General features: G+C 43.2%; 1 protein-coding gene across 1 annotated transcript; it reads right to left on the bottom strand.

The window, feature by feature from the left end:
* Positions 1–3,922: 3,922 nt before the first annotated feature.
* Positions 3,923–4,795, bottom strand: LOC108917088 (proline-rich receptor-like protein kinase PERK9). Its single transcript, XM_018723526.1, has 2 exons — positions 4,512–4,795; positions 3,923–4,337 (listed from the first exon to the last, which is right to left on the bottom strand). Exons 1-2 carry the CDS (start codon positions 4,793–4,795, stop codon positions 3,923–3,925), a joined length of 699 nt encoding a protein of 232 aa, XP_018579042.1.
* Between the last annotated feature and the right edge of the window lie 10,550 nt (positions 4,796–15,345).

Raw genomic sequence — 15,345 nt, 5'->3', positions numbered from 1 at the left:
CGAACCACGGATTCGACTGGACAACCCAGTTCCTACGAGGTAATCAGCGCTTGGCCATTTCCACTTATATACCGAAATACCAGTCCACACTCACAAAATCCCGAAGCCCACTCGCCGGAGGGGGGGAGTGTCGTATTCCACCCTTCGAGCGAGCTTCAGGATTTCAGAACACCCCGTATATTCATAGAAGCCATAATCATGTACCTACGGATATGCCGGAGACCGTTGAATTGGAAAGGAGGCGAAACAATCAATTAACCTACCTTTCCAATCCAAACCACAAACCCACCACGGTTGCGAAATCAATCGCCGTCGGCCGGGCAAAATGAAAAAGCCTCTATAAGAGTCTTCAGACATCGATTCTCCAGGCGATAGCGCTTCCAGAGCGTTAAGACCAATTTCACCGATGTTTCCAATGGCACCCGCATCGCGACCGATCTCGCCTGGTGTCTGCCATCCCGGCGCGCAGTGACCACTGCCGCTACTCTCGCAACCTGCAGTTGAACCCCGGGACGCTTCAAGGCGATATTTGGTAACAGTAATCAGAAATTTCACCACTCTTTCGAAATGGTCAAGGACGCTATCGCCAATAACTCCAAAAGTTATTGAGCGATCGGTGTCAAAATTTAATGCAGCACTCCTCAAGTCGCTAGCATTATCTTGCTAAATTTTCGTCCGAATCGGATGAGCCAAAACGCCGTTATACGGGGAAACGCGGATTTCACGTTTTCCGCGTTTTCAGCCGTTCCGCTCATTCGATCTCGGCCGAACCCTCCAACCACACTAGAGTATCGCTAGGTGGTTGTCATATCCAAATTCGAACCGAATCGCCCGACTACTAACGGCCAGCTAAGCCATAATAGGTTTTCACGCCTTTAGAGCTGCCGCCGAAAGTATCCGCGCGATCTCGGTCGAACCCTCCAACCACGGCACTATGTCATGCCGTGTATCTAAACACAAAATTTCAAATGAATCCATCCAGAAATAAGACCTCCGTAGGCCCTTTTACGAGGACGGGGAAAATATCACCTATCTTTCCAATTTCCCCGTCTTTGGGCCGAAAGGACCGTCTTCCGAAGGTTCCACCGCTCTGGCGGTTGGATACGATGCTCGGCAGCCCAAGCCGAGACCGCGGGTAGAGTTTTTCCCAAACCTGGAAAAAACTCCAAAATCCCCGATGCCGACATCGACAATCCGTAGAGGCCAGAGGGGAACGAGTCCCGGCGTTGATGGGGACGATGGATGATTTTGGTTCGAGATTTTGGCGGACAATTCAAGGCCCGGTCCGCCAAAAGTATGGAAATCCCACAAAAGTGATCGAACGTCTACTTTTGACGTTTACAGTACTTCAGTGGGAGTACATGAGACGGAAAGCGATACAGAGCGAATTGTAACAAATCTTATTCATGGTAAATAACTTGTATATGTTAATTGTGAATCTTTGTTGTTTATTAATTTTATTCAATATATACTTTTAACATATCTTCCACGGTTTGATTGAAAAAACCCTGTCATCAAGCTCAAGAACTTTGGAGCTCAAGCTCACAGGCTCGCTTCACGAGGCTTCCGTCGAGGCTGCCATTCCTCGACGTGATATTGATAGTGCTTTGCAACCACTACTCGCTTAACGAGACAACCACCCGAGGTAGCCTAGCCTGAGGTGAAGACCCTGTTCGATAGCCCCCTGCATCGAAACAGCGGTAAACTCCAGGATCCACTTGCGACCTGCGAAACCGTCCGAGACTGACCACCTCCGACGAAGATCCTGTGCGATAGCCATTCGCATCGACACAGCGATACTTCAGGCTCCTCCAGAGACCTGCATACCGTCCGAGGCTTGCGACCCTCCGACGAAGACTTTGATTCCGACTGTGCCGGCTCCATCGAGAGACCCGCACCTCGGTACAAAGTACACACATAGGCTCCTACGAGACCTACAATTCAGACTCCATTGAGATCTGCAAATCCGAGGCAATCTTCCTCGTCAAACTTCTAGGCGGTCACTCGTCGAGGCAACCTTCCTCGTCAAACCCCTACGAGGCATTTACTTTGTGACCTACGGGCACAAAGCAATAGTACGCACGTTATTGTGGCGGCGTACTTCCAAATTTAGTAAAGAAGTTATCCTTACTTCTAGGGCTCCCTCGAGAGACCCACATTTAATAGTAGAGTCAGTGCTTACTACAAGACGTCTACAAGACTTTCGGAGCAAAAGAGCTTGCTCCGACATTGTCGTACGGGGAAGATGAACCCCTGCGACGCGACTACGAAATCCAGTGCTACGAGGATTGGTGCCCTCGAAGGTAATACTACGAATAATAAATTAGATCGTGTGAGTATGATCAAGACTGAGCTGGACGAGACCTCGTCCCAAATCGGAGAGACCAGCGGTCACACGAACTGCCCTCACACCTGTTTGCCGGCGAAAGATCTCTCGACATTCGGGGTGAAAGAGGAAATGGCCTCTCCTGCCAACGCTATATCGATGCTCCGCGAAGAGTCTGAGGGACCGAAGATGGTGGCTCGCGGAAGTACGCGGCACGGCGCAGCCACAGCGCCGTACGCGTTGAGGTCCGCTGCTACGCGAGTTACTGGCACCATCTCGACCACCCCTCACGACGCACTCGCGGATCCGAGTAGCAACCAAGAGTTACCACGAAGTGGGTCACCCACAGATACTCGGGACGAGGTTCAACCTACGTACCAACTGGTAGGGTCCGGGGAATCCCATGAGTCCAACCACGGTTCACGGTCTGGCCCCGATAGCGGCCTACTTCCGATGTCGGGTGTTTCGGAACGTGAGCTAGCCGTCGGTGACGACGCTACAGTTCATTCAGCTTTTTTACGAAGTGGTATCCAGCGGGAGCAATGCGCATCGCGTTCGGGTGCCATAGTAAGCGAAAACCCCTTAGCCGACTACGTCATAGGTGACGAAGCCGGCCTTTTTTATCAAAACAATACTTGTACGTCGCCCGTCCATTCTCATGATTTCCCCCGAACATACGATCATCGCCTAAGTGGTCCATATCAAGAAAGTCTAACCCGACACGACGCTCAACGCGGAGCTCGACCTTCTTCGTCGAGATCTCCCCCGCGAGCTCGTGTCCTAGACACCACGTCTGTAGGTCATATCCACCACAGATTCCAATCGTCAGAGAATATAGTGCGACCGGGCGTCGATAGCGACGATCCCCGTGAACTCCGTGCGTTCCTGCCGCGGAACCCGGTCAAGGGAACTAACATCCCAGATCACAGGTTGCGACATGGTTTCCAACGTGGAGCTCGATTAGAACTTCTGATGTCTCCACTGAGGACCCATGCCGACCGAACACCGCATTCAGATCATATTCCGCGACATGGCGCTCGACGTGGAGCTCGAAGTCCTGCTTCGACGTCTTCGCGGCGAGCCCATGTTGCTAATTCTCCGCACAATTCTCAAATATTAGGCACCAACGATCACATATCACGACATGGCGCCCAACGTGCGCGTTATTCTTGCGTCCCGTGACACCCCCGGGGTTTCGGAAAAGCATCTCTGAGTGTTGGTGTTTTGTTTTTATTCTATCAAGAAAAAATGGTTAAATACATGGCAAAATACAGTTATATATGAAATAGTTGGTACTGAAAAATAGGTTAGTGTATGTTAGAGTGTCTTTGGCACTGAGGGGGGGCTGTCGAACGCTGGCTGCTCCGGCAGTCCAGCTGGCGGCTGGTTGGCTCTGCTGGGCCGGTCGCTTGGTTGGACCGCCTACAGCGGGTAATGACTGGCTCGGGGGTTTGGTCTCTGCATGTGGCCTAGCATGGCTAGGGCCTGGTGTCGCCTCAGGGTAGGCTATCAGTGGACATGGAGGACGGTCGTCTTCCAGACGTTGGACCCGTCCGTGGTCCGTAGATTGCCGTTCCGGTTGGCTGGTTGGTTTTATTAGAGATGGTGGCTTGCTCGGAGGTTTGCATGTGGCCTAGCATGGCTAGGGCCTGGTGTCGCCTCAGGGTAGGCTATCAGTGGATATGGAGGGCGGTCGTCATCCAGCCGTTGGACCCGTCCATGGTCCGTAGGTTGCCGTCCTGGTTGGCTGGTTGGTTTTATTAGCCGACCGGGGTGGAGACCGTCCTGGTCTTGGGCTTCGGTATAGGGTAGTCGTGGCTCTGTTGGCCGGTCGAGGTGTGGACCGTCCTCGTCCTGAGCCCCGACTTGGGGTGCCACTGGCTCTATTGGCTGGCCGGGGTGCAGGTCATCCAGATATTGGTCCTCGGCTTCTGCGGCTTCCGGTGGTGGCATCTCGTCTTCCTCGTCCGAGAAGACGTCATCATTGACTGGATTGCCCGGTGGTGCATCTCTGATCTTCCAGGTAGACGGTCAGAAGTGGCAATTCGGCATTGGCTGGGACGACCTCAGTGGTAATGTTGTTGAGGTCGCCGACAAGGGCTTCGACATCGATGTTGTCGAAGGGGTTTGGTTCGATTGCCGAGAGAGGCAATTCGACAATCGGACCTGGATCTGGGAGGCTCACTGCCTCGGTGGCTGGGCTGGAGCCCTTTCTGAGGTCTGGCTCGGACCTGCAGCAGGTTGGCTTGGGGCCGGACGGGTACTGGTGTTTCGTTGAGCTTGGATGGCTAGGTTCAAAGCCTGCAGAAGCTCGACGGTGCTTGGCGTAGATCTCTGCGGTGTAGGAGGTCCAGGTTGGGACGGTGGTCCTTGATGCTGGTAATTATGGAAGGACACCTCGCTGTCCAGCAGGGAAAGCCTCAAAGGCACTTGTGGTGGGGTACCAGGTAGGTACGGTGATGGCTCCATGTCGGATGGTTTAAAAAAATATATTTTTTTTGTTTTTTTATTTTTATTTATTTTTTTATTTTATTTATTTTATTTTTATTTTTTTGGATTTATTTTTATTTAATTTTATTTTTTATTTTATTTATTTTATTTTTTTTTCAAAAATGGACTTCAGACCTAGGGTCCTGGTGGACCTGGAGCGGACCTAGTATGGGCCTGGAGGACCTGGAGCGGACATGGTGCGGACCTGGTGGACCTGGAGTACGCCTGGTGGAGGCTTGGTGGACCTAGGGTGGACCTAGGGAGGACGTAGTAGACCTGGAGTAGGCCTAGCGTGGACGTAGTGGACCTGGTGGACCTGGATTGGACCTGGTGGAGGCCTAGTGGACCTGGACTAGGCCTGGTAGTCATCGAAGATGCTCGAAGGTGCATCGCTGGGATCGCACAGGCTCTCTTGCCTGTGTAGGTAACCTGGATATCGGTTACTCGAGCCTTACGTGCTGGACGCCATGTCCACGTAAGCGGTGGTTTCCGGACCCGGTTGGCGATGGGTACGTGGTTGGGGGTATCTCTAAGAATCCCCAGGACACGCTGGATGCGTGCAGGAAGCGTTTCTGCACGGCCGCGGCTGCTTCTGGGGATGTGGGGTTCGGCTCGCGTTGTGGAACGATAGGTGTAGGGTTCCCCTTAATTAATAAGTAAAGGGGAACTTGTTAACGAATTCTTTTTTCCCTATTTTGTGGAATGGCAGACCAAGCCGTGCCACAAGCTGAGGGGAACAGCCTTAATGTACCCCGAAAGGTCGCTGATACTCAGTACTACTACCACTTTCTAACTATTGGTGGGGAAGTTTCCCCCGTGTGTATTTAAAAAATTGGTAGCGACTACTAGCCACTAAAGGAGCGGACAATGAGAGGTTATTCAATTCAAACACTATAATACAAGTGTGAAGACCAACTCAGAGATGCTTCTCGTGTCAAATCTCGACTGAGAGTGAGCTGCCGAGGCAAAACTCGGTGTCATATTCGGCGTGATTTTCGGTGCGGTGGGCGGAGCCTAGCTCTACCGCACCGAAAACATATAAAAGCGCGCGCAGCCAAGCCGCGCTAGCTCATTCGGGTCGCAGCTACACTAGCGTGCAGAGCTCCTTTAGACAAGCGACGGCATCGTTTTGTCTTTAGTACCATTATATTAAAGAATTCGTTTTATTTCTATTGATATAGAAAGCAGGCCTGGGACCTGTAGGTAACCCAGAATCAAAAAGAATTCGAGATCGTCGTCTACTAGGTAGTAGAAACCAGATCGGGAATCTGGTGGCGAAGAGGAAAGGTAGAAAAGAATTCGTAGTGGTGGAAATGTTGAAAAAAAAGAGAAAGAAAAAAAAAGGGGAAAAAGATAGCTCCCAAACAGCAAAAAAAAAATAGCAGGAGAAAAAGAAACAGATCTCCTTGGAAAAAGAGCATTCCAAAACTCAGTTTTGAAAAGAGGCCATAGGTCCGACACCAGGAGGTATACAAGTATACCTCCACACTCTTAAAGAAAGAATTCGACGTTTAGAGAAAGAATTCGAAAGGTAGATCGATAACTAGTGAGGTATCGAGGTTTCGCGTCTGGCTAAATACCATGGAACCGGTATCTGAGTCGTATGCCGTCGGCGGCTACCACGACCGCTGGGACAGAGTCAACCGCGGGGCTAGCGGGGCAAACGAAGCCGCGATGGGAGTCGTCTTCGACGGCCCCCAACTACGTCGTAGGGTCGCGGTGACGTCACATGGCGCCGACCAACGTGGGTCTCGCGTGTTAGAGGAAGATGTCCGCGTCACCCATAGTGCAAACCGCGAGGAACATTCACGCGATAACGGCGGAATTGGCGGTAATGCGCACGTGACTTGGGAACGCGAAAACAACACGTTAGATGATGGATTCATAAGATCCGCGACGCGCGTTTTACAATCTACGGCTTCAGAGGATCGGTTTTGGGATTTTACGCTAGACGAGACGCCAGCGAGGGTTCTGGGTGAGCCCATACGTGAAACCCAGTGGCGCCCACAAGTACGAGATCAAGAGTCACTCGAGACAACGCAAACCATGAACACAAGTCTGATTCTGGTAGAAGCGGTTCGAAATTTAACGCAGGAGGTCGCGGCTTTAAAAATTATGACGCTCCCACCGCCGCGTGAAACCGAATTAGATTGCAGTTTTTCGAGTAAAGATGTGGAGGAACCCGAAGTTTTCCTTCAGAAAATTGAAGATTATATGGCTACGAACCGGATTCCGACGGCGAAGTTTGCGCCTATAGTACGTCGCGCGCTAGAGGACGAGGCGTTTTCCTGGTTTCGGCGAATCGAACGGCCCGGGTTGCCTTGGCAGGTTTTCAAGGCTCAGTTTATAGCGAAATATGATTCCACAACGGTGCGTGCGAATTTACGTAAACGGCTTTATGGTCGCCCGCAGTTCCCTGATGAAGACGCGTATGGGTTTATTATGGAAAAATGGGCGCTTTATCAGCAGTTAGCGCCTACGACGACAGCTACGGAACGTTCGGTGCATATTTTGGAGCTATTACGGCCGGTTACTCGAGCCATTATGCGGGGCAGGTCGTACTCCAGTCTAGAGGCCCTTGTTGAGATTGTGGGCCAAGTTGAAGGCGATCTTAGAGAAGACCGCTCGCGTAATGCGCCGAGGGCCGTTCCAGTTGACCAACGACCGCGGGAAGAACGACGACCACCGCCACCGACGACGAGAGCGTGTTACAATTGCGGGGGCGAACAGGAATTCTTACGGTTCTCGTTGCCAGTATCCTGTTCCATGTTTCCTTGGGGTGGGATAGAACATGTGTTCATGGTCAAAGGCAAATCCGTGCTGACGTATCAAATTCATCCCCAAAATAAAGTCATCCTCGATCTCCGCTACTAAGATTCTATGGCGCAGTCGATTACATCCTAGCTGTAGCTCTACCTCTACTTCACCCATAACAGGAGTAACCTCCCCAGTCACAGAACGTAAACTGAGGCTTTTTCCCAATGGCTGTAGTCTGGAGTTGACATTACTGGGTCTCATCATGGATACTGCAGCTCCAGTATCAAAAGTAATTACTGTCTTCTTGCCTTTGACTGTTCCCTCCACCACCAAGCTACCCGAGTCCCTGGCGAATCGTCTCACGGAAAAAGTCCTGGGGGCTACGCTTGGGTTAGTCAGCATTCGCCCCGTAATGCTGACTAATTTGCGTTTCCCTGGTTAGACACGCCGGGTTTCCTGTCCCTGGATGGTGAGCGAGATGACAATTGCACTCGACAGTCCCTCTTCCAATGCCCGATCCGTCCACATCGAAAGCACTCATTCTTCCTACTTGGACTTCGTTGTCTCCCTCTCTGCATGGAATCCAATTTCCCCAAAACTTTTTCTAATAGTGCGATAACGTTATCGGATTCGGCATTGTTTATCCTTGCGGTATTCGGATGGGAAACTTTCACAGTGACAGCTCGGATCCTTGGCCTCGATATGTTGTAGGTGGCCTCCATTTCCAGTGCACGAATGAGAGCTTCACTACTCTTTTTAAATCCTACCAGTCGCAGACTTCTTTTTATCTCAGCATCTCCGAGACCATCGATGAAATTTTGTGCAACCAGTTGTTCCTTGAATTCTTCTGGCGCCTCTGGATACGCTAGATGTATTAAGCGTCTAACCTCGGTCTCAAATTCTTGAAGGCTCTCTCCAGATTTTTGAGTCCTTGTTTTCGCTTGGACCTGGTATAATTGTCTTCTGTGCTGCTCTCCATAACGCAAGTCGAGTGCAACAGTTAAAGCACTGTAATCCCTCTGTTGGTCCAACGGCATTATTTGTAACAGTTCGAGAGCAGCACCCTGAAGAGATATCACCAAAGCGGTGGTCTTCTCTTGGTTATCCCAACCGTTGGCATCTGCAGCAGCGTTGAATTGTCTTCTGTACATGGTCCAGGATGTAGTTCCATCGTACGTCGGTGGTTTGATTGGTGAACCTGCTGCCACTGGTCTCTCTATTTGGCTTTGTCTCTTTAACCTAGACATCTCGGTTTCCAGTCTTACAATTTGGCCTTTAACTTCCGTCTCTAATATTTCCACCTTATCTTGGGCATCACTATCTCGTCCTTTTACTTCCTGGAAGTTTCCCTTAACCTCCATCACTTTACTACGCACTGACATAACTTCTGCAGTTAAGTTTTCTATCTTATCGAAAATTCTACGGCTTCGTATCTCCTGGTCCTCAAGTATTTTCTCTATTCGAGCCTGTTCTATAGTCTTTTGTTCTTCAATAATTTTCTGTACCCGTTCTTGTTCTTCTCGTTTTTCCATTTGTCTTCTAGTTTCTTCTTCTTGTTTCTCTTTCTGTCTTTTACCCCCTTCTTCTTGTTTCTCTTTCTATCTTTTAGCTTCATCTTCTTGCCGTTTTTCCTCCCACGTAGCCATGAAATTACTGATAAATAATTTCATTTGTTCTTCCATCTAGGCAGCTTGTCTAGATTTAGCCATTTTTTTTCAAATTGTCAAAACTTGATTAAAGCTACTGTTCTGGGTTCCTCTGTAGGTGTATAATGCAGCGGCGAGGTCGAAAGTTGTGTATCTCTGTATTTCCGAATAGAATTTTCTAGAACTAGAACGAAAATGCGGTCCTGGATTTATTTCGACACGACAAACACAACGGTGAAGTCGTCGGAAATTGTCTATCTCTATTAGTTTCAGAATAGAACTTTCTGGAACTTTCGCGAAGATCCACAAATCCAGTTACTTTTCGCGTAAACAGTCACTACTGGTAACGCACTGTCCAAGCCGATTAATGTCTTTCACTTTTGAACACGTTTACAGTCACTTCCGGGTACTGAATTTTCTAGAATGTCCGAGAAAATGTCCTGTCCAATCCAGGTATCCCACTTCTGACACCAGTTGTCACGAAATTTACGTAGTGACAAAACCCTAGGTTCGATTAATTAATACACTTCTTGATAATTAACTATTTATTAACTAATTACACCAACTAATTACTATTATCACTATACTGCACAATACTTCACTCTAGAATCGCTTTACTAATACTTCCAAATACTCCGAACGCTTTACCAATACTAATACTACTCTATACAAAACAAGCAAATTAATTTATACCCTCAACGAACAATCTAGGCGCACCGCGTTAAATCTAAGAATGCTTCCAAACAATTCTCGGCGGCTCGGTTCGCTTCGCTTCGGTTCCGACCATGGGTCGCCCATGGTCGTCCCATTGGGGGTTTTCGTAACAATATGGTGGGGATAATTTAAAAAAGCAATTGTATAAGTTAATAACTGACATATGGATAAAAGAAATGTTGCCTTATGAATGGACAGAAACAATATTATGTCCCATATATAAGAAAGGAGATATAAGTTATTGTCACAACTATAGGGGAATATCATTACTTAATGTAGCATACAAGATCCTAGCAATACACATAAAAAACAAGTTAACGGAACAAATGGAGGATATTGTAGGAGAATACCAGTGTGGCTTTAGAAGAGGAAGAAGTACGATTGATCAAATATTTACTTTAAGGGAGATACAAGCTCAGAGTTTCGAATGCAAAAAACAACATTGGTATTATTTGTAGATTTCAAACAGACGTATGACAGAATAAAAAGGACTACAATGTATAGTGTCTTAAAAGAACTAGGAATTCGTAGAAAATTGATACGTATGATAAAATTAACACTGGAAAGATCAGAAAATAGAGTAAGAATAAACAATAAATTATCTGATAAATTTGAAGTTATGGAGGGAGTAAGACAAGGTGATCCATTGTCGTCAGTTTTATTTAGTCTGTCTTGAAAAAATTATAAGGGATGCAAAAATTAATAGATGGCACTTTGTTTACACGCAATCCAGAAGTAGCAGTGGAAATAAAAAATATATTAATAGCAGGAAACCGATGTACGTGAGCTCTAAATAAATTACTAACAAACAAAATCATCTCCAGATAAGCGAAGGTGAGAATATATAAAACTGTTATTAGGCCGATTGTCATATATGGTAGTGAAGTTTGGACTCTAAACAAAATAGAGCAAAAAATGATGGAAGTGTGGGAAAGAAAGATATTGCGTAAAATATATGGAGGAGTTAAGGAAGGGGGTATATGGAGAAGGCGGACAAATAAAGAATTACAGGACTGTTACAACGAACCAAATATAGGTCTAATAAAAGCACAAAGATTACGATGGCTGGGACATGTCCAAAGAATGTCGGAGAACAGAATCCCAAAAATGATGTTAACCAGCTCAATAGGAGGAAGGAAAAGAAGAGGAAGACCGAAATCAATGTGGAAAACCGAGGTGGAAAAGGATATAGCGTTAATGGGAATCAAGCGATGGAAAGAAAAGGCAATAAATAAGAAGATGTGGAGAGAGATAGGAAATCAAGCCATTGACCTTCTAGGTCTGTAGAGATACTTTATATATTGCTGTCATTTGTATGCTACTGTCCATTAAGTATTATTCGTACCTAAAATTACATCTTAATTTGAATTGTATGTACATAAGTAAGATGGAATGCCGAGACTTCCGTTTTTGGGGTTACATGAAATTAGTTGTATGGAGAAACTATAATCACCTGTTAAGAAGTTTGGCAGCAGGTTTTAAACGCTGCAAAATCATTTCGCATTAAGGATTTATACTTTACAACAAGATAATCTTTTAATAAACGCGTTGATAAATGTATAATAATATTTTTAAAATTGGTTTAATTGGTTTTTCAAGAACAAAACTGTGTGTAAACTGTTTGTCAAAACAAGATTTCAAATTTTAATTTAAAAAAACACAAGCAAAAATGTATGCATTCATTGTACAGTTACCATTTTTTATAAAATAGTTACAATAGTTTATAAAATAAAATGTACATATAAGTTTTTTGAACAAAGAAATCAGTTTGATGGAGATTAATTAAATTAGTTAGACATAATTTTTTATGAATTTCAATTTGTGTTGCTCCTGTTAACAAGATAATTTTCTTATTTGTTCTTCTTTATTTTTTCATTAAAAAATATAAATATAATTAATAATAATAATAATAATAATAATAATAATAATAATAAATAATAAATAATTATAGCGGAATGAACATTAGGTACAACAAAAATAGTTATTTTTCCCATTTTTAAGGCAAATTTTCCAATCTTTTTGGCGGACAAGTATATTATTGTGTTATACATTTCAATTATTAGAGAAAAAATTAAAACCAGTTTGCTGGTTATCACCAATCATGCTGTCGTTAAGTCGACATCTTCGGGGCGTCGCGTCGGACTGCAAAAACTTCTCAAGAATTTTGTCGAACAATAAGATACTTTCATTTCAAATCTTATTACCAAATCCTCCCAGAAAAAATCAGCTTGCTGGTTGTCACCAACCATAATGCCACAAAAGCGACATATTTGGGGTGGGGAACAAATTCAAAATACCAACATTTTTGTCGGAAAAATTTTTGAGGGGGTTTAAAAAAATATATCTTTCATTCAAACTTAAAAAAAATTGCTGGTCATAACATTCCAAGTTTATGCCAGATTGACATGTTTTCCTGAAAATCACGGGTAAACTTACCACTGCTGAATTTTCCTCTTAGTCAAATCTTGGGAGACTCGTCAAACTTAAACTGCACGCAAAGTTACAGCTTGCTGGTAATCATTTTTTTCTTTGTACGTGGGCCCGTGGACTATGATATCTCAGGTTGTAACAAATATTTTGGAATGAACCAAAATGGAAATTACCTACTTTTTATAAAAAAACAGATGTTTCACAAAAAAGAATTAAAAAGTATACTATTCGATATTCTTTAGAAATTAAAATTAGGAATGTGAATACACAAGAAAAAAGAGAAATAAATAAATAATTGATTCAAGTAAAAAATAAAACCAACCATTAATCGATACCATTAGCCATGTTAATTTTAAAAGAAGTTTGCAACCCTTGACATTATGTTCTGTACTTATTGATACTGTTTATACTGATTTAAGGAAGATTATTAAAATTTAACAGACAGTTATTAAGAATCCAAAAATAAAAAGAATATTGGTGACTCGAATTTTAACACGTTGACTGCGAGATAATCTCAATGTACTTTGTCCGTGACTGCGATACATATCTTCGGGGATATGTAACAAAACTTCTTCTGTGTGCGATACATATCCCTGGGGATTTGTAATTTTTTTTACATTTGACACTATAAAATTAAAAATAACACAATTATTATAAACTTGCATGTATCTGTAACTATATATCCTAGGATACTAACGTTTTCATTTGCAAAGAGTTTTGAAAAGAAAATAATAGAAAAATCGTTATTTCTAAAAACTAGATCCTGCAACTTCCATAAGATACAGTAAAAATGTGATTATTGAGATTGGCATAATTGTTATAATGAGTACATACCCCCCGAGGTATGTACCGCAGTCAACGTGTTAAACTTTTCAGCACGAAGCTTTGATACTTCACAAACAGGCAGTAGAAAAATAAATATTGGGCACTTGTTTCTTTCTGCGGAAAAACTGTATTGAAGGGTGAAGATCATCTTAAATGTTCACACCCGAAAACACATTTTTATATATATTTTGTCCTCTATTGGCCCTAAACTTTTTTGATTAAGCAAAATGAAAACGGCTTCTACTCAGTCACAGTCGACTGAATATTAGGAATTGCATCCCCCGGTTAAAATGGTTAAAATTGGACTTTATTATTTATTTTCGTAAATTTTCACTAAAATTACGGACTACAGATAAGATTTCTCATGAATCATTCGTTCTGCTCAATAGAAATAATTTCCATTTTTTTTTTTCATTCCAAAATATTGACTAGAACCCGAAATACTCTTTTTGAGGGACGGACATCAGGGGTAGTTTGCATCAGTTTAAATCCGTTTTAGACCAATAGAAAAAATTATTTGTGAAACATCTGTTTTTTTTTATAAGAAGTAACTTCCCTTTCGTTTCATTCCAAAATATTGATTAGAATTCGAGATGTCACAGAAATACTGTTTTTTGGGGGGTGAACATGAGGGGTAGTTTGCATCAGTTTAAATCCGTTTGAGGCTAATAACATAACATAAAACATAAAACACACCACAGAAATGAGATAGAACAAATTATTCGTATAATTAGAGAAAAAGTAAAAACATTTTATTTTGCAATGTTAATTCTAATCGTACAGACATTTTTCGCACACTAGGTGGTTGTACACCCCCTAAAAATAGAACTTAATTTTGTCAGTTTGTTTACATAAATCATATTTTTATTTTTTTTAACAAATATGAATTTTTTGTATATAAAAAATGTTTGAAAAATATAGTTTTTCTGAAATAAAAAATAAGGGTAGCAACCTCCAAACACGAAATCACTAAAGAATCTGTTTTTGTAAGTAATTTTGCATTTTTGTTTCATTGCAAAATATTGATTAGAACATTAGATATTTAGAAAAAACTGTTTTAGGGGGCAAACTTTCAGGATGTATTTCACTCCCCAAACATGTTTTTCCGCCGATAAAAAAATTACGTCTTTTAAATTTTTTGTTTTGTGTGGTTTTTCTCCAAAATTCGTGCTCCATAAATTAACTTCAGTAGCAAACTTGTCAAATAGCATTAATAAGTTTTAATTCTGATGACTTCCTTTTGCCGGTACGTAGTAGGTATTTTGTTTCTTACGTAATCAAGTATGTAAATACTCATATTGCAACTTGGTTGTTTTTGGAAGGCGCTTTTGTGTCGACATATTTAATAATAATCATGCAGAATTATTATAAATACCCGACTCAATAGACAAAAACACATACATCTAAAATAGTGTTTTTAGGTTATGAAACATGAAACAAATACAACATAGAGCGCAAACTCGTAAATAACAGGTACCTATATAAAACATAAAATAGCGGCTCATTTCATTACAATTAAATAACATAACGTCTGTTTCACGGATACTTACCTACTATAAGATATACGTTATTACGGCATGTTATTTACAAACGTTATTTCTAACATAACGTTTTAATGTTATGGGATACATACTCGGCCTGATTATGTCGTCTACATAACATTGTGTGAGTATCATTTGTGAAGCAAACCCTATGTTGATTTGCTAATTCCACTAAGCATCTAGTTGCTAAGTACGTAGTCGAACTAGTACCGTAAGTTACTGTTTGTAACTCTATACATTTTAATTCCTCATTAGGATGATCTCTTCATAATATACATATTTTGTAAAAATAATTGAGATTGAGATTGGATTAATTTTTATTTGTCGGTACATTTTCTCTATGTTCGTTATTGCTACAAACTCAAACGTTCTAAACCTACATAAAATGTCAAATAGTTCGGGTTGAACTGTGAAACCTTTCAGCATAATGTCATTTAAAGAATAACCAGTAGTAGGTTATTATAGCCGGTGCTGAGACTCCCCCCTACACTTTCGACCTTGGGATGACCTTGAGATGACCTCGGATGACGTCATCCGTGACCTGCATGACATTGATAGAGGTCACGGTGACCTTCATTTGACCTCTGCATATGGGAGGAGGCATTCGACATTGAAT

The sequence above is a fragment of the Anoplophora glabripennis genome, unplaced genomic scaffold, assembly GCF_000390285.2.
Source record: "Anoplophora glabripennis isolate ALB-LARVAE unplaced genomic scaffold, Agla_2.0 scaffold45, whole genome shotgun sequence".
NCBI classification, from domain to species: domain Eukaryota; kingdom Metazoa; phylum Arthropoda; class Insecta; order Coleoptera; family Cerambycidae; genus Anoplophora; species Anoplophora glabripennis.
Note: the sequence above shows the minus strand (reverse complement) of the source record. Positions and strands in the feature narration are given on the sequence as shown.

What these genes read in the sequence shown, in the direction of transcription:
- LOC108917088 (XM_018723526.1), bottom strand. Translation starts at nt 4,795, where the DNA reads ATGGAGCCATCACCGTACCTACCTGGTACCCCACCACAAGTGCCTTTG. An exon ending in CCAGCCCAGCCACCGAGGCA is followed by an intron (nt 4,338 to 4,511) that starts GTGAGCCTCCCA and finishes CTGGAAGATCAG; the next exon opens with AGATGCACCACCGGGCAATC.